Source organism: Cynocephalus volans, chromosome 4, assembly GCF_027409185.1.
Source record: "Cynocephalus volans isolate mCynVol1 chromosome 4, mCynVol1.pri, whole genome shotgun sequence".
Lineage (NCBI taxonomy): Eukaryota > Metazoa > Chordata > Mammalia > Dermoptera > Cynocephalidae > Cynocephalus > Cynocephalus volans.
This window is the reverse complement of record NC_084463.1, coordinates 63,168,408-63,187,928: the sequence shown is the minus strand read 5'-3', so window position 1 is coordinate 63,187,928 and position 19,521 is coordinate 63,168,408. Positions and strand designations below refer to the sequence as shown.

Genomic DNA, 19,521 nt, shown 5'->3' with positions numbered 1-19,521 from the left:
GTCTTACTAATACTTGTAATGTTTAAAAATTGATGGCAACCTAAATATTAATCACAATAAGGTTATGATTAGTTACAATTAGCCACAGATGGACTGTTTCTTTGGTTTTACATTTTCTCTCTCAAACCTGGATTATTGAGTATTTATGATATGGATTTCAATGTTGATCTCACTGGACCAACAGTTGCTTGTGATTTCAAGCCACAGGCTTTTGTTTAAGGGTTTCCCAGGGATGGCAAGATCTTTAGGCCCAAGCAAAGACTGTACTTTTCTGGCAAGCTTCTTTTTTCACCTGCCCTGTGCCTGTTTCATCAAGAGGCTCCAGGTGTGAAAGTTTCCTCTATCCCTTGCTCATCCAGGAAGTCCCTTTGGAGTTTAGTCTAAGATTTCTTTGGATCTGTAGTTTTCAGGTGGCTTTGGAAAAAAATATAATTTTTGTTTGTATATGGTAACTTCTTGTTTGTTTCAGCTGGTGAAGGTTTTCCTGTCCTTCTATGGCTTAACAAGAAGTAGAGCTCTTCTTTCCTATATGTTTTTTAATTTTCATAAGCGATGTTTGAATGTTTGAGTGTTTAAATGTTTTTTGATTGATTCACATTTACCCTGAGGTCATCTTCAAATATGGGTTATAATCAAAATGTACTCACTTAAATGTGTTTCTTTGACCAGCATGAAAGAAGGGAGAGAATAGTATAATAATAAAAGACTATTTAAAAATAGGGTTTATATCCTATAGGGTTCAAAAATATGTCTCTTAATTGCCATTTTTTAAATGTTTTATTTTTATTTTTAATTTTTGGGTGGGTATGGTGCATGGATCAAACCCTGGCCTTGGTGTTATCAGCACCACACTCTAACCAACTGAGCTAACTGGCCAGCCTCTCTTAATTGCAACGAGTGGTATAGTATTTTGAACAACAAGCAATAGAGTTAGAACTGGGTTCTGTGTATGATGTCATTGTGTATTCAGGCAAACTTGTCTTCAGGATTTTATTTCTTCTGGTATCTAAGTCAGGTGGGACATGGGTAGAAAAGCAGTGTGTTCTCTTTTCCATTTTATAAGAAAGTGCATGGTGCCTGAGTGGTTCTTAATCTGTTGGGTACATGTTTGAATTATTATTCATAGCGAGACATTCTGAGAAGTCATTATTTCTCCAGTGTTTAGTTCTCAGTAAATGTGTGGTATGTATACATGTGTACCTGTACTTATGTACACATCTGCATCCTATGGTCCTCTGGATAGGTAAGGTTGGATATGGTGTCTCACAGCATATTGGATGTCGGGCTTACATGCTCTTAGATGTACCAATGATATGGACCTGGATAGGGCAGACCAGACTGACTCCTTCCTAGAATACATTTAGCAGTATTTCAAAATGACTCTCCCTATATGAAGATTATTGGACATCTCAGTATACCAAGAAAAGGTCCAAGACGGAGAAGTATTTCAGGGTTCTTTGTTCCTGGAGAAGTTGTTGAAAATCTTATGTAGTTGAACATCTTATGGAGTTGAGCATGCTGTGGTGAGCATTAAATTGGGTCTTAATGACCGTGGAGAGGAAGAACATCACAATGATTGTGTCTGAAGAGAGAGAATACTAATTTGAAAAAAAAGTTTTAATGTAATTTTTAATGTAGTCATCAATTTTTAAAGTACAGCCTGTTTGACCTTTTGTAACAATTAAAAATATTTTGAATTGACTATTTAGATGTGTAGTCAGTGGAAAGGTTTAGCATATATAATGCTTATTTTGTTCTCTGGTAGTTTAAAAGTTGCCATTAATGGGCTTAGAGATAATTAGAAAGTTTTGTGGCCATAGGACTGAATAATTGAATAGAATAAAGGCTAAATTAAAATTTGAGACTAATTAAAGTCATGTGTTAGGCTGTAATTAAAACCAGGTTGCCAGATAGTATTTGCTTTTGGAATTGAACTGTAATATATGAATATAGGAAAATGAATTCGTTAGCAAATAGCTAAGATTTGGGGAATCTGTTCTTTCCTTTCTATACTTTAAATAAAAATAAGGGGTGATTCAGGTACTTGTTGCTTTGAAGTACTTATTCTGTTTTAATTTATTCACCTGTCTAAAATTCTTTTGATCTAGAGCCATCGAGAAAAACTTCCCTTTATTTTCCTTAACCACACACACACCTTAAAAAAAAAAAGATCTCCTTTAGGGACAAGTGAAGCAAGGGATATGAATATAATTTTATAAAGCTGTATCCTGTGGTGCATTCTACCACTTGAGAGATTCTCTTTAGGGCTTACAGTTTTTGGTACTCATAAAACCAAGCTCTTCCATTTCTTATAAAAATGCCCAGTTGGAAATAGAAAAGATCTGGGAATGAAAGGTAGGCACACCTCAGATACTCCTAACTTTTATAATGCTTTTATTTGGGTAGGTTTGGGGGGGCCTGTGGGAGTTTATGTATAACTATTTTCTTTTCCAGATCAGTAGAAGGTAAAATAATTTCAGCAATATTCTCGCTTAGCTTTATTTGTCTGGCTGCATTTTGTGACTCTCAGAAATTTCATGAGTAATTTGGGTAGCAGAATGTGATTCCACTAGGGGACAGCAGAGGCCAAGCCTTTGCATTGTACGCACACTGGCAGCAGTTTAGATCTTAACAGCAAATGTGAAGGTGGAAACTAGTTAAAATTTCCAATAACGTGAAGAGTTATGGTTTGTTTGTGGAAAATACTAGCACTTTCTGGAATAGATATGGGATTAAAAAAAGTTTCTTTAATTGGTTTGTGAATTGAAATAATAAAAGTGAAAGGACAATTTCCATGAGCATTAACTTAAAGGACAGGAAAATTTGCTAGTGAAAATTCTTTCTTTTATTCCTTTCACTTAGATTCGTGAAAGTCCTGTCTTCATTCTGCTCCTTCTAGATAGAGGCTGATGCTTCCTTATGTGGTAATTTGCCATTGTGTGTTGGTATCTAGGGTTTAAAGTTTTAATAGAAGTGCAAGGCAAATCCTTCATTTTGCATCTTGAAGGAGTGAGGAGCTGGTGTAGAGTATAGCTGTAGAGTAGATAGAGGACTGACATTTCTTAGCAGTCTACATTTTGTCATGAACTTACTTCCCCATCTTGTCTCCTACTGTCCATTCAATACAGCAGGTGGACCAATCCTTTTAAAACACAAGTTAGATCATGTGACTCCTCTGATGGCTTCCCATTTCATTCAGAGTGAAGGCCAGTGACATCCTGGGCCTATGCTGTTCATTCTCCCTTCTGCCCTTCCTTTTTCTGTTCTGCTCTTGTTCCCTGTGCTCCATACTGGCCTTGCTGTTTCTTGTACATGCCAGGCATGTTCTTGCCTTAGGGCCTTTATATTCACTGTTTGGCTCAAATGCTTCCTCAGGTATCCACACAGGTATCTTTCTTACCCTCCACCAACCACTTCTTTCCCTGCTCTGTATTTTCTTTTTTCCATAGCCCTTTCTGCCTTCAAATATGAATTTCAAAGTGTTCATGGAAAGATTCATATCATCTTTTAAATTTATTTTTCCACCAACTTTTTGAAGTACCCTCGTATACTAGAGCATTTACTTAGTATATTTTTTGTTTCTTTCTCCCTGTTAGATTGTAAGTTCCACAAAGGCAGCAGTGTTTGTCTAGTTTATTGATGTATGCTATGTGCTTAGAACAGGTCCTGGCATATAGCAGACATTTGAGATAATAAATCCGACTTATGAATAGATCTTACCTAATATGTTAATTATCTATTGCTGTGTAACAAATTGTCCCATGGCTTAGTGGCTTAAAGCAATAATTTACCTCATAGTTTCTGTGGGTCAGGAATCCAGGGGTGGCTCAGCTGGGTCCTCTGGTTCTCAGTCTATCACAAGGCTCCAATCAAGGTGTCATATGGTACTTTAAGCTCAACTAGGGTTGGATTTGTTTCCAAGCTCACTCACATAGTTGTTGGAGATTCATTTCCTCCCTGGCTGTTGGTCAGAGGCATTTTAGTCCCTTTTTATATGGTTGTCTTCATAGGGCAGCTCACAACTTGTCAACTGACCTCATCAGAGAGAGCATTATGAAAGGGCAAGGAATTGAAAGGTGGAAGCAGCAATATCTTTTATGACCTAGACTTGTACGTCACATTCCATCTTATCTGCAGTATCCTAGTGGTCACACATCTGAGCCTATTCACTGTGTGTGAGGTAACTACACAATGGTGTGAATACCAGGAGGTGTGGATTATTGGGAATTATCTTAGAAGCTACCCATCACACCCAGTATCAAGTTTTATTAATAATTTTAAGGATAAAGGCAATCTCGAGTTATAGGTGAAGCAGGAAGAGGTCTGGGACCTCCATTACAGCCCCAGGTATTTTCTTGCCACATTAGGGTGTACTCTGCCCAGCCTAACACAGAAGACTCTAACTGATGTGTGTGACATATCACTTACACAGATGGGCCATTTGTATACTCAGGTGCAGAGCTCACTAGAGAGAAATATCCACTGAATCCATGGATTGTGAACAACTCTGGTACATTCTATTAAAAGCCTCTCATAGATGAGGACCCTCATGCTAACAGCGTTTGTCTCCCAGGAGGTCTGTCAGTATGTTTACGAGGAGATTTGACTTTGGCCATATCACTTTTTTGTTTGTTTGTCTGGCATCCTCCTCCCTACTTACCCCTATACCACATGGGGAATGAATGGATTGTGGCTTAGCTATTTACTTCTCAAAATTTGATAAATATTTGTGTAAATAATGGGTGAACTCATTTAGCCTGTAGAGCAGCCTTATGAAAGAGGTTTTCTTACTAGGAAACTTTTTCTCAGAGACTTGAGGTAAAATGTGTCTAAGATTACTCAGTTGAGTAAGTACCAGGCCTGGGATTTATACTCAGGTCTTTCTGATTCTATAGCTCATTCTTGCCAATGTGCAGCTGTTTACATTTAATGGATTCTAGTGGGTGCTGCTCCTATGCAGGGCTTCTAGAATGCATGAAAGCCAGGTACTTGGAGAAGGAAGGTTGATGTCTTAAATTTGCTGCCATTTGTGGTCATGAAGATAAACTAAAAATGTAGTCGTTTTCTTTCTTATTTGGACTGTGAGAGCCAGATATCCCATAGTTGTTCAGACATTGTCTTTAAAAGTCAGGAAACTTAGGTCTGAATTTGATTTTGTCACCTAATAGCTGTGCACCCTTGGGTCAGTTTTTAAATTCCTTAAGCCTTAGTTTCTTCTCCTGTAAAATGAGGTAATCATATCTAATTCTCAGTTGTTTCCTGAAAGTACAGTTTTAGGTAGAATCAGTACTGCTTTTATTTGAGTTTTATTTTTATTCTTATGTATTAAAATTTAGCTTTAAAAAAACCTTTTTTGGGGGAACAGAGTTGATAGAATTTAAGATTTCTACCCTTTGTGAACTCTATAAATCCATTTTCTTAATCAGTGTGCTAGAAGCTTTCCATGCAGTATGTATTAACTGGCTTGGTTTCTTTCCAGTTATTTTATGGAGAACTTAATTTGTCACTGTTGAGTCTATCGTGATATACCTTTTTGTTATTTGAGATATTAGGTTGCAGATGACTTACTTTTTCCCAGAATATTTCCAAACCTATTCTTTTTTCTCCTTAGAATCCAGTGTAGAGTGTTTAGACATCCTGTAAGTCAGAGATACCTTCTTTCCTGGAATCAGCTCTCTTTTGTACCATATTGTGTGGGAGGAACAGAACAGTTGGACTCAGATTCCTTATGGCTGTCTTTCTGCATCTGCATGACAGACTGCACTGTTCTTTCATAGTGACATGAAATCTTGGGGATGGTTGCCACAGGTAAGGCTGAGGTATAGGGAGAATGGGAAGATTCAGGGAAGGAAAAAGAGAAGGACTGTGGAATAGAGTGTAATCAACAAATGTTTCCCTTTCTCCACCTCTTGATTATGCTTGTGTTATGAATAATGACTAGTATATTAATAGTCACAGTTGTAGAATTTCATATCCTAAAGGGACCTAGATCATCTTATTCAAATGTATAATGTGTAAATAAGAAAATGTAATAGATCGCAATAAAATCTTATCAAAAATTGTATAGCTAATGAATAAATAGTACGACAGTACTGGAACCCACTTCTTTTGGCTCCAAATCTAGTGTTTTATCTCCTCGTATAACATCTAGTGGTCACTTGCTTTCCTTTACTCACCAAATATTTATTGAACAACTGTTAGGGACACATGTGTGTGTTAGGGACACGTAGCACATTCGTACATCCTCAGATTTAATGGTCAAGATGTGGAAATACACTAATTTGGTAGTACTAGGATGTGTGTTAAATGAAGTAAGAGTGATATAAGATGTCCAAAAGCATATAGAGTTAGTTTTTTACTTATTTTTGTTAACTTGTATTTTATTACCAAAGTAATGCTTATTCGCCATGCAGATTCTAGACAATAATGGGAAAACAATTAAAATTATTTAAAATCTACCACCCAGAAAGTTTTTTTTCGTGTATGTTTGTGTGTATGTATTTTTTCAGATTACAAAAATGGAATTGTGCTAAATAGACCCTTTTGTAACTTGACCTGTAATCTGGGACACCAGGTGGAGAGAACTTGGGGTGACTAGGCAGTTATTAACAGGGCCAGATCAGGGCAGGGTGGAGTGTCTGCTTATACCTCTCAACTACTGTTAGAGACTTTATTGGAATGGAGTTGATGTGTTAGAGAATTTGAATTGAAGTTAAAGGGTTATTGGCTTTTGGGTAAAAAGCAAATTATTGCCAGAATGGCAGGGCTTTTTTTTTTTTTTTTTTTTTTTTGCTTCTCTGGCCATAGTTTGAAGGTTATTTTAATGGAAGAATTACCATGTGCATCCAAGTCAGTGGTCTGAATCTCCTATTTTAGCCAAAAATACTAGTGAGCTGCAGGATGTGGAGATAAGCTTTTTGGTATTAGTTAGACAGTCATGATCAACCTACTGAGGATCCTTGTTTCTGGACAGCATGCTGGTATAATTGAAAAAGCAGTGGATCTGAAGTTTAAAGTCTGATATGTAGTGACCAGCTGATTTTAGGCCAACTTCCTGGTATTTTGGGAACTTTATTTTATATTTGTGTCCTCTACTGATTGTTTGCTTTTAACATCAGCAAATTAATGTAAAACGAAGTTCTTTGTAAATTTGGATGAGCTGCGTAAACACAACATGGCATTAATACTAATGGTGAAGATGAAATTTTTGTTTCAGATGCAGGGCTTTTTTATATGGTGCCTATATATGTCTTAAAATAATCTATTATGGTGACTACGGTTAATATATTATATTCTTGAAAATTGCTCAAAGTGAATGTTAAATATATTCTCACCACAAAAATAACTCTGTGAAGTAATGCATATTTTGATTAGCAAGATTTAACCATTCTACAGTGTATATATACTTCAGAACATAATGTTGTATATAATAAATCCATACAATTTTATGTCAATTTGAAATAAATTCTAAAACAAAAATCTGTATATGTGGAGTTTTAAAATGTAAGTATTATGAAGAACATTTATTTCTCTTGTATATATATTTAGCCTTAGGCCATGGATATTGCTTTTGAAGTCTGAAAGCTACCTCATGGGTAAATAGACTTTATTCTTATAAGCATTAAAACAAAGTGAAATGGCTTATGCCTTCTTTATAAAAAGAGCTTTTATTCTTGAAAACTGGAAATTTTTTAGTATTAGTGTGTAGGAGATAATTTGTGCTTTACGTTGTTTCAGGGAAAAGACATGTATAATGTAAAATAGGTAAAATGGCCAGTGATGATCTTTTTAATAGATGCTTGCCTTGTGGGATTTGGCTTTGGATATTATTTTCCATTTTCCTTTGGGGAAACTAAACTGCACTGTTACAGTCTGTCTTAACCTTGTGTGGCCTTTTACATACATATTCTGTTAGCTATAGCTTTAAAAGGTTTGTGCGTGGCCCCTTTGTGACTTTAATCCCAATTCGTTCTCACAAATTCTCTCCGGGTGCATGAATGGGTAAATAAGATAGATATAGATGACTGGCCACATTATTCCTGCTTATGAGTCAGAAGAATCTCAGAGAACATTCAGTGGATGCCTTTTTGATGTCAGAGAGTTCTCTTACCCCTTTGCCCTAGTTCTTGCTCTATGTAGACTTGTGGGCCTATTTATTTTATCATGCTGTCTCTGAATTTTGTATAGAATGTTGAAAGGGTTGACAATCTTTCAAACCACTGTTTTCCCTCTTCCCTGATTTTTCCTGTTTGGGCCACACAGAGTAAACCTTTCTACTTCTGAAGGCCTGAGGGCATTTTGGTAAGTGTACTGCTTAGTGGTCAGTATTAACTGATTTTGTCCTCTTTGATCCTTGACGTGTCCCTAGTGAGGTCTTGGTGCTTCAGAAGTTGTGATGTCCCCAAATATCTCGTCTGCTTAGGGTGTCACCTCTTTATGTTATACACTAATAACTTATGCCTTCATGGATGGCTTAGCCCAATATTGCTGAAGCAAATCCTTTAAATTCATATTTCTTTGTAGTGAATAGATATGAAAAACTTTCAGTCATATTATTCTGTGTTAAAATATAATAAAGAACGTATGTGGTACTACTTTTTCAGTTATGAAATATAGTTAGTAAAAGGATTAAGTAAGTTGTATGTTCAGCTTTACTCTTTCCTGCATTAACTAGAAAAAGCAAATAAGCATGAAGACAAAAGTATACAGGGGATTCTTAAATGCTGCCTTTTCCCCATGGAAACCTTGACTCTCCCATCTGTATCCCTATCCCTAATGTTTGACTAATTCCTAATTATTTCTGTGGGTCTCAGCTTAGATGTCATTTCTTCAAGGAAGTTTTCTTGTCTCCTAGACTACATTAAGTAGAGCTCTCTGTCATACTTACACGTAGCTTCCTGTATGTCTACTAGTTCACTCATAACACTTGATTGTTATTACTAGTTTTAATTACTGGTTTTAATGTCTGTCCCTAATAGCTTTGTAACAGCCAGGACCATGTCTTTTTTGTGTGTGTGACCAGTAAGGGGATCGCAACCCTTGGCTTGGTGTCGCCCGCACCGCGCTCAGCCAGTGAGCACACCGGCCATCCCTATATAGGATCCGAACCCGCGGCCTCGGCACTCCCAGCACCGCTGCGCTCCCAGCGCCGCACTCTCCCAAGTGAGCCACGGGGTCGGCCCCAGGACCATGTCTTTTTTATCTCTGTTTCAGTGCCTAGCCTATAGAGGATCTTTAATAAAATGTGTTGAAAATTAATGAATGAACTTGAAGAAAATTTAACATTTCGATAAGTTTTATATTTTCCTGTCTGAATCTGTGTACACATAAGGATATTTACATATTTATCTTATGAAAATGAGATTAGACTAGAGTTTCACCTTATTCATAGGAGTTGAATTTTAGAGCCAACATGTCAGGTAAAAATTGCCCTTCAAATCTTACTTTTTATTTTTGGCAGCTGGCTGGTACAGGGATAGAACCTGGACCTTGGTGTTATCAACACCATGCTCTAACCAACTGAGCTAACTGGCCCGAACTCAAATTTTAAAATGCAGTATAGTACCATCTCTCAGCAAATCATCAAAGTCAGTTTTTCCTTTCAGCATTCAATGATAAAGGTCTTACAGTGGTATTCAGTCTCTCCATGCAGAGGCATCCACGGTCTTCCAAAAACAGGATCTTATGTACCTTTTTAGCAGTCTTTCCTGTTGTCCATTTATGTACTCCAGCTTTGGTGTTCACTCTTTACTAAATTTGCCTTGTACTTTCTGGTTTCTACTCCTTTGTTCATGTAATTCATCTTTGGGATACCTTAGCTTTTTCCTTTCTGTCAAGGCCCACCTGAAATGCCATCTGCCATGACTGTTTGCTTTGGTGTTCACTCTTTACTAAATTTGCCTTGTACTTTCTGGTTTCTACTCCTTTGTTCATGTAATTCATCTTTGGGATACCTTAGCTTTTTCCTTTCTGTCAAGGCCCACCTGAAATGCCATCTGCCATGACTATTTCTGTTTATCTCTGGCTAGCCCTGAGTGAACTCTTTTTACTTCTGTGTTGGTGGCATTTATTGCTGTGGTTGACCTTCAGCACTTATTTACAATTCTGTGACTGTTCTCTTGACTCTCTTGCTTCTGTGTTTTTGTCTTTCCTACTCAACTGAGCGTTAGATAACAGAAGACAGGGATTTTCATCTTCTGTTTCTTTGTGTTCTTCAGTTTATGCCTGACACAAAGTTTCTCAGGAAATAGTTTATTTGGTTAATTATAAAAATTTCCCTTTGTATTTTATAGCTTGAATCCTGAAGAGAGTGCTTTGAGATTTTTTTCTTTTGTTTAATTAAAAATATTTCCCCAAATACCCAATTTCATTGTCTGTTTTACTAGTTGCATGTCATAGCTGACACTAAGGTATCAGGAAGTCTGTATGCACGTAACACAAGAAGCTTAAGTAACTACAAGATGCCTTGTGGCCCATGTTAGTACAAATTTCTGAAGGTGCAAGTCTGAAATAAGATTTTACTAGGTGAGGGAAGAGAAGTTACATGGATTGGAGGTATGTGTTTTATCTGAGCAGTGATCCATTTCTTATAACTGATGTCTCTGAACAACTTTATACCCAAGGTATAAATAAAATTCCCAGGAAGATTAATTGATTTCTTTAATATGTTTGCTGCCATGTTCATTAAATGACTGATTTTATTAGATCCTCTAGTGACTTGAGCGAGAAATCGTCTCCATGCTATAGAAGTAGACATTTATTTAAGAAATGTCTTTTGGTTGGTTTCTTTCTTTAAGATCTAGCTCTTGTACTGTGGCACAGCCTAAAAGTCACTAGGAATTATAACGAGTGATGAAAATTTGATATGAGGCATTCAGAGCCCTAACTTTCTGCTGCCACAGAAGGTTAAAAACTGGTATTCTTAATATTTACCAGTTAGATGAATTTGCTTCTGCGTTTTTGTTCATCATACTGTTAAAATGTAAAAAGCAGATTGCATTGATACAGATTTTCTTCTTGTTTAGGTACAAAGAGGATGGTGAAGCTTTATTAATTTTGCTTCCCTCAGAAGAAAAAGGGATGGTACAGCAGCTTCTCCAGAAGCAAGTACCTGTGAAGGAAATCAGGTAAGAGCTACGTGTTGTCTTTATGTTATTATTAGGAAAATATAGGACATGAAATTACTGTGCTTAATTATGTATACCAAATTCCCTTCTAATCCAATCAGCTGTCTGGCTTGTGACTTAAAAAAATAAAGACTATTTTTTTTTTATTAGAACAGTTTTAGGTTCACAGCAAAATTGAATAGAAAGTATGAGATTTCCTACATACACCATGCCCCATACATGCATAGCCTCCATTTACCAACATCCCCTGCTAGAGTGGTACATCTGTTACAGTTGATGAACCTAAACTGACACTTCATTATCACCCAAAGTAAGTTTATGTGAGGGTCAGTCTTGGTGTTGTATACTCTACAAGTTTGGACAGATATGTAAAGATGTGTATTCACCATTATAGTATCATACGGTATTTTCACTGCACGAAGAAGTTCTGTGTTGTCTATTCCTCTCTCCCCTCATCACCTCAGCCCCTGACAACTACTAATATTGTTACTGTTTCCATGGTTTTTTCTTCTCAGAATGTCATACAGTTGGAATCATACAGTATGAAACCTTTTGATATTGGCTTCTTTTACTTAGTAACATGCATTTAAGTTTCCTCCTTGCTTTTTCATGGCTTGAGAGCTCATTTCTTTTCAGTGCTGAGTAATATTCCATTGTCTGGATGTAACAGTTTATCCGTTCACCTGCTGAAGGACATTTTGATTGCTTCTAGGTTTTGGCAATTATGTATAAAGCTTCTATGAATACCCACCTGGATGTTTTCAACTCCTTTGGGTAAATACCAAGGAGCATGATTACTCGATAATAAAAGTGTGTTTGGAAGACAGTTGGGCAGTTTCTCACAAAACCAAAAGGGGCTACCGTTTTGCATTTTCACCAGCAATGAAAGAGTTCCTGTTGCTCCACATCCTTGTCTGAATGACAAGTTTCAGTCTCACTTGTATTTGGGCTGTTGAAATGCTTTGGCTTGATTTCTCTAAAAATAATTTGGAGGGTGGTTAGATGGAGGAAGAGTGGTCGAGGAGGTAGAAGAAACAGAATTGGCCACAAGTTAATAATTGTTGAGGCCGAGTGAAAGTTTTCTACCTTTGTATATTTTGAAATTTTCTAAAATTAAAACAAAAAAAGGAAAAACAACCTCATCCACCACCACGCATTATCACCCCAGCTTTTCAGGAACAAAGTGGTTCAGTCTAAAATCAGGGAAACAAGTGGGGTGTCTTGTGAAACCTAGAATTTTTCTCTCCTGTAGCCCCGGTGGGCAGAGTTAAGTACCATCCCTGTTGTATTATGCCTACTTTCCAAATAGAGAAGTCAATATTTATATTCTTTTGCTATTTGTTTATTACTTAAGATTGATTTTGTGTTATTTGACTAAAAATGAAAGCAGTTATAAAAATGATATTAGACTTCACTCTATTTTATTGAGGATCCATCTCCCATGGGAGACTCCTTTCTATTTTTGTAGAATTAAGAAGTAACTAGGGCTAATTGCGGTGTTAATCTAAGTATCTTTCACTCACTCATCAAGGGATGTTTAGAGAAAGTGTCTGTGTCATTTCCTTTCTCTTTTGATATTCGTTAAGAGAATCAAATTTATGTCCTGTGTAATTTTGGTCTAATCTGGGTCATAGATGAGAAAAAATGTTACACATTTAAAGATAATACTAAGGAAGATAGGAAAAGATTGTGCACCATTTTTAGTCTCTAAAATTGAAATATTTTTATTTAACCTTTATCTTTTTGTTACAAAGAATCAATCCAGAAAAACTTACCAGATGTCCAGAAAAAACTGGAATCCTTTTTAGCCCAAGATCAAGATTTAAAAGAAGGAGCACAAAGGGTAAGTTGTTTTTGAATTGGATACATTTGTTGGAGTGGAATTTATGATAAAATTAAATTTCATCATCTTCTGTTCCTTCTAGGTTGCATGCTCATGTTTCAGATATTCAAGCAGTGTAATTTTCAGATAGATAAGTCTAACTTATTCCTTAACTTTGAAAAATGGTTTTCTGTTCATTTGCTTGGTAGCTGGCTAGTGTGGGGATTCAAACCCTTGACCTTGGTGTGTTACAAGGCTGTACTCTAACCAACTGAGCTAACCGGCCAGCCTGAAAAATGTTTTTTATATTAACCTGAGAAAATCTCTATTTGTCTATAGTCTTAGAAAAGACATATGGAAAATCCTCTTAAAGATAATTTTTAGATGCATGATGGCCTGGTTTCTAGTATGTTTTTAAAACATACTAGTATGATTTGAAAACTGTGGTCATTAAAAAAAAGTAGTAAAATGGCCTTTGAATTGTCATCTACAGTTACTCTAGTATAAATTACACTATAAAATTAAAACTTTGAAATAAAAATCCTCTTTAAAAAGTATGTTCTCTTGTATAAGAAATGTAGGTTTGAAATGAAAACAAATTTACATGGGTTGCAATTTAAAATGTATTTGCTTTTAAGATATTAACTTTCATGAAAGATTTGAATGGATGTTCAAATTAAATAACATACTGAAGAAGCAAAATTTCTGAAACAGAGGAGGAAGAAACCACAGTAATAATATTCTGCCAGTTCCCCAAGATGGGTTTTTACCCTGACTCTGAGGGAACAGGTATAACAGTCTATTATTTGCTTAAAATTGATGGAAGTGTCACAACAGTGGTAGCGGGACTGAATTTAAAAAGTAGGCTGCTTCAGTTTATCCTAAATCCCTATTCTGTCCCTCCCTTGAATTCTTAAACATATATAAAATTAATCATAGTATTTGAATAGGAGTAAGAAAAAATATTAATATTCAAGTTTCATGTACTATAGTTTTAGAAGATTACTTACAGCTCTTTCAGAAAAATTACTTAGGACTAGATGACAAGATGCTATTAGTTTTTCAGTAAATTAGGTGCTCTGTCTTTAAATGTGACCCAGAAAAATATTTGTAGCCTTAGTTTCACTTCAGCTGCTGAAATGAAATGAAATGTTTTGACTGCAGTTTGAGTGATTTGAGAAGCTCATATTAAATCCAAGAGTTATTCTGTATCTAATACATGTCAGTATACTTGTGCATTGCAAAGATACATTGCTAACCATGATGTTTGACATTTGTTCATGCACTTTTTATCATGCGAGCATCATAAAATGATTTTTGATCTGCGTCTAAATAAATGAGATTTTCTATTAAGCCAGTGCTGCAATTCAGCAATCATTTAATTGCTCACTGTGTGCTTTGTACATTACTTTGTGAAGTGAGAAGGTATTAAACGAAGTGGAAGATTAGGTTAGGTGTACTTGTAAAGAACCTTATATTGTTCATGAATTTGGACATATTTGAAGGAAATTTAAATAGTTTCTCCTTTATTTGTTGAAGCATTGAATTGTAGGTGCCTACAAAATTGGATGACCAGGGTGATCCACAGTTGTACTCCTGCTTCCGCAAAGCCTTATTTAAATTTAGTTGCTGCTATATTACTTTTAAAGATGATTTTGAATTGGATATTTTCCCCATGTAATAATACATAGACTTCTGCATTTACAGCTCTTATTATATTTTCCTTTGTTTCTATTGTTTTTTATACCCTCTTTCTCCTCCACTATGTAAACTTATGAAGGCTGAACTGTTTTGTTTGCCTTTATATCACTCATAGAAGCCAAGGGTTTTCCTCAGGAAAAGCAAATGGATACATGATTATACAATTCTTTCTGTACCATACATCCAATATTACATATTTCTGATTCTTCCTTTGTAATGTCTCTTCTGAAACTGTCATCATGAGAATAAGGTAGTATAGGGTTTTAAAAATTCTTTACTTCGTTCAAGTACATAGTCATTTATTTAGAAGTAGCTCTTTACAGGTGTGACTTAGAGGACTCATGCTTGAATACCATTGTAAGCTAGCTTATCGTTTAGATCTCTTTTATGATAATGGATATTAACATACATTTATGGAGCACCTACTGTGTAAGATGTGTTTGTTTTCTCATCCCAGCTATTTAGATTTGCAGCAAACTTGTATTAACTTGTGAATCTTATTTATGTTCCTCAGAATTTTAAACATAATAGTATGCAAGGAACTTTAGTTTAATGAATGTCATGGTTCTTGAGATTACATTTTAATAAACTGGGGAAGTGCTATGTCATATGAGGCAGGAACATCTGTTTTCATAACAGTATATCCTGCACCAGTGCCTGGTACATAGTTAATGCCCACGGAGTCTTTGGATGGCTGTGTGAATGAATAGATAAATATTGTTACACAGGGTTGGTAGCAAGTAATTAACTGGTTAGGCTGTTGTGCAACCATCAGGACTTGAGTTGCTTGAGTTTTTAAAAGCTCCAAGTTGACTTCAAGGGCATGGAAAATTTAATTACTTTGAGAGCCTTTTCTTAAGTAATAGGTGCTATCTTACTGTCTTTTAAGTGGTTGCTGAGACAAGGGACTCTTCTACTTTTGGGGTGCCAGCCGTTTCAGCTGTCATATTGGAGAGACAAAGAGGAAGCAAGATTGAGCACTAAGCTATATGGACCTCATCATATATATCACCAGTAGTCTTTGGCATCTTCATAGGATTTCGCTGCCAGTAAATAATTCTCTGTGGGATTATTTTACTGCTTATTGGAAGTCAGTGTCACGATTACTTGTTTTATACTGAGATGCACTCTGAGAAAAGGCAGTATAAAAGTGCATTTGTGCTAAGGAAATTCATTTTCTCCAAGAAAGTGGAAGTCAGATTTCATGTTCCTTTGGGGCCACACAATAAAACCCTGTCTACTTTCCAATTTAGGCAAATATATTCAGGCATCTGAGACTTGATAACATGTAATGAGTGTGGGGCATTGATTACTATGAGAAGAGGAGGGTAGAAAAGATTAGGCTGCTTCACTGAGATCTACTGGCAGCGTTTTTACTGAGAGTGGATATAAGGATGTCACCTCTTAGTTTTGGGGAGTGAATGCCGGAGAGATCTGCTTTATGTCCTAACAGTTCAAAACTGCAAACTTCAAACTTTTAAGTTTTCCTTCACAGATCATGCTGTTTTATCCTTTTAGCCTTTACTCATGCTGTTAATGTCTGTTTGGAATACCCTTCACTTAGCTCCTTCTTGGCCTAATTAACTCATGATTTATTACGTTAAGGGTTGTTTCATCTGGGAAACTGCCTGTACAGTTCTGGTTATGTATGTGTACCTGTGGTTTCCAAAGAGCAGGATGATCCTTTGGCATACAAGAAAGAAAATACTAGGTTTCGTATTTATATATTTATCTTGAGAGAAAAAACACTAAGCTTTTCTAATATTAGTTGCTTTGACACCGTCACTGTTTTCTCATATGTTGTTATATATAATATAAAAGTATAAAAATGTTATATATAATATAAAAGTGTAAGAGTGGGAGTTAGTGAAACACAAGGGGTTTGTATCAGTATCTGTACTTATTTGTTGGTTTTCTGCATACAGCAGTGTATTTTAATTTGTTGTGTGTGCTTGGTTATCTTAAACATCCAAATTTTGTGGTTATCCTCCGTGGTATAAAAGCATACTGGACATAATTAAGTCAAAAGTTAACTAATATTTCTACCTTGCTCTTGTACAGTGTGAGACCCTTGGAACACTTTCCCAACTCAAATGTTACCATTTTCAGTATTTTAGTTTCACATTTTCTCCTACCTCCAGTTTAGTCACTCCCTCCCCCTCAGAGAGCAGTGCTTATTATTTAAAACTACAGCAACATGTTTACTTACTTGCTCAAGTCTTTCTTGTGACCTACATTTTCCTTTTGGAGTTAGTTTTCTTCTTAAAATACCATTTTTTAGTAGTTTTTTCAGTGAGGGAAGGGTATGTTATTAGTAAATCTTTTTGTGTCTGAAAATGTTTTTCTTTTACTCACAAGTGTTGGAGTCATTGGGTGTTACAATTATCTTTGATCTATTATCCCACTGTCTTCCAGCACATGCTACAGCTGGTGTCAGTCTAATTGTCAGTGTTTGTAGTGATTTGTCTTTCTGATTGCATTTAAAATTTTGTCTGACTATTCAGTGATTGTTCTTGTACTTCCTGAACCTGAAGATTCGTCTTTTTCACCAGTGCTAGAAAATTCTCAACATTGTTTTCTGTATTTAAACTCCAATTTGATATATGTTGTCTCTTCATTTTGTTCATATTTTGTAATCTCCTTTTTATATTTTCTGTGCTGCCTTTTTGTTTAATTCCTCAGATTTATCTTCCAGTTTACCTCTGTCATCTTTTTGTGTACCTAATCTGTGTTTTTAACCCAACCATTGATGTTTAAATTTCTGTGCTGATTTTTCATTTCAATGGGTTATATTTAGTGCGTTTTTTAGTCTGCCCTAAGAAAAAGGTACTATCTCATTTTTTCTCACAGTTTTGATTTCTTATGTTTTTTAGTAAATGCTAAACTTAATAGAATTATGAGGTAGATACTCAAAAAAATAATTATCTAAATTTCTTGGGAATGTAAACTCCTTTGACACTGAATTTTTTTTACAATATTTGTTAATTTAAAATAATAGCAAATGCTGCTTGCTAACTTAAAATGGTTTTTAATGAAAAATAATTGTCTTCTAAAATAAAAATTAGTGAGAAAATGACACCATTATATATTGTTAACCATACAAATCTCTTTAACATCTGCTGAATAGAGTTGAAAACAGTTGGATTATAATAATATTTTCTGAGTTTAATCTGTTGCAATATATTCCTTTGAAGGATATTAAGAAAGTCTGGCCTTGCACAGATTTATAGTTGGAAAGGGAGGAATGTGTTAATACCCCTCTCAGATGTGTACATTCTTCTTTGATAGCACACCAGAACTCAACCAGTGATAGTTTCATATAAATTCTGAAACCACATCAATGAACCTTTTGTTCTTTGTTACAGTCAAGTCCATTGGTCTGTCTTGTACTCCAAAAAGGCCTTTTAACTGTATTTTTTAACCTCATGTTTTGTTTATTTGGAAAATATTCTCTGAGTTATGCAGATCTTCCAAATACTGACCTATTTCATTTTATAAGTATCAAAACCACATTTATTATCACCAATGGTCTCATTAGAAAAATCTTTTTTGGGAAGCTATCCAGTGCACAGTAGATACAAATTTCCCACAATCAAATTTGCTCTTAAAGCTTGAATTTTATCATTGGCAATAAATACTGTCAGTTTTCTTTGAAGTAATAAGCTCACTTTGTGCATTTTTGAGGAGATGTCTGTAATTGACCAAGGCTCAAAACCATTGTCAGTGCCCTCCTGCCAGAGACTACCAGGAACACACCTGTAGTGGACTGAATTATGTCCTCCCCCAAACTCACTGAAGTTTAAATTGTGTCCTCCGAGTTTTATGTTTTAGAATCTTAGCCCACACTGTGACTGTTAAGAGGGTGGGAAATCCTATTATGGTAATTGAAAGGTGGAGCCTTAAATAGGTGATTGGATTGTAGGACCATGCCATAGTGAATGGATTAAAAATGGAGGTCAAGGGCGTGGTTCTGGGGGCTTTAAAAGAAGAGGAGAGTCTGTCTTGCTCTCTCTGCTTCAACCATCTTGCTATGTGAGACCCTTGGTCACTGTCACCACCATCAGATGGACTTTGGAATTCCCAGCCTCAGAAACTGTAAGCAAACAAATTTCATTTTCTTCATAAATTTCCCAGTTCCGTGTACTTTGTTATAAGCAACACAAAACAGACTAATACACCTGAGGTTGAACAAGTTGGGTTAATTACTTGTGGTGGCAAGGGAGAATGCACACCATGAAGAACCATGGGGCATCTCAATAAGAATTTATTAGACAGGACTTACTGTAGGACTTGGATTTATGTTAAATGATTCAGTGGAAGGTTAAAAGAAGGGGGCCGTACTCTGGATTAGATGCTGTGGGGTAATTGGGGTGATTCTTTTACTGGTTTTCTTAATAAATCTCATTTAAGGAGGAAGCAATAAATGGAGGCTAAAGCTTTAATTGGTGAAGGAATTGTGGTCACTCTTATTAGCTAGGAAAGGAGGATGTTTAGTCATCTTGTGGTTTGGGGAGTGTTGATGTTTTTATTTTTGTTTTTGTCTTGACCCATCATGGTCAGTGTCCTAGTCTGATGTTGATGTTCTGTTTAACAGGAGAACATGAAGGCTTAGTTGTGAGGGTCAGGTCTTAGCAACATCAAGACTCTGCTGATACCAGACCAGCTTCTAGCTTTCAGGGCTGCTCTTGTTTTTTTTGTTACTGTGGTTTGTCAATTGTTCTTGTGAGTAAAAGTGGTGCCCATTTAAAAAGAGTCTAGTTCAGTTTGCAACTCAATCTCACAAGTGCTTTTCCTCAAGATAACTTTTATATTTCACTGTGCAACAGAAGTGCTTTACGAATACTTGCCATTTGGCCACGTGGGGTATTAAAA

The 19,521-nt window shown here is 35.9% G+C and overlaps 1 protein-coding gene across 1 annotated transcript in view; it reads left to right on the top strand.

Moving 5' to 3' along the window:
* The window catches only part of LOC134376159 (probable ATP-dependent RNA helicase DDX10), a 44,465-nt gene extending 29,836 nt beyond the window's left edge, over nucleotides 1-14,629 (top strand). The window contains 4 exon segments of the mRNA XM_063094810.1: nucleotides 11,025-11,126; nucleotides 12,881-12,902; nucleotides 12,904-12,969; nucleotides 14,501-14,629. Coding sequence (XP_062950880.1) covers nucleotides 11,025-11,126; nucleotides 12,881-12,902; nucleotides 12,904-12,969; nucleotides 14,501-14,629 — 319 coding nt within the window.
* Nucleotides 14,630-19,521: the final 4,892 nt, after the last annotated feature.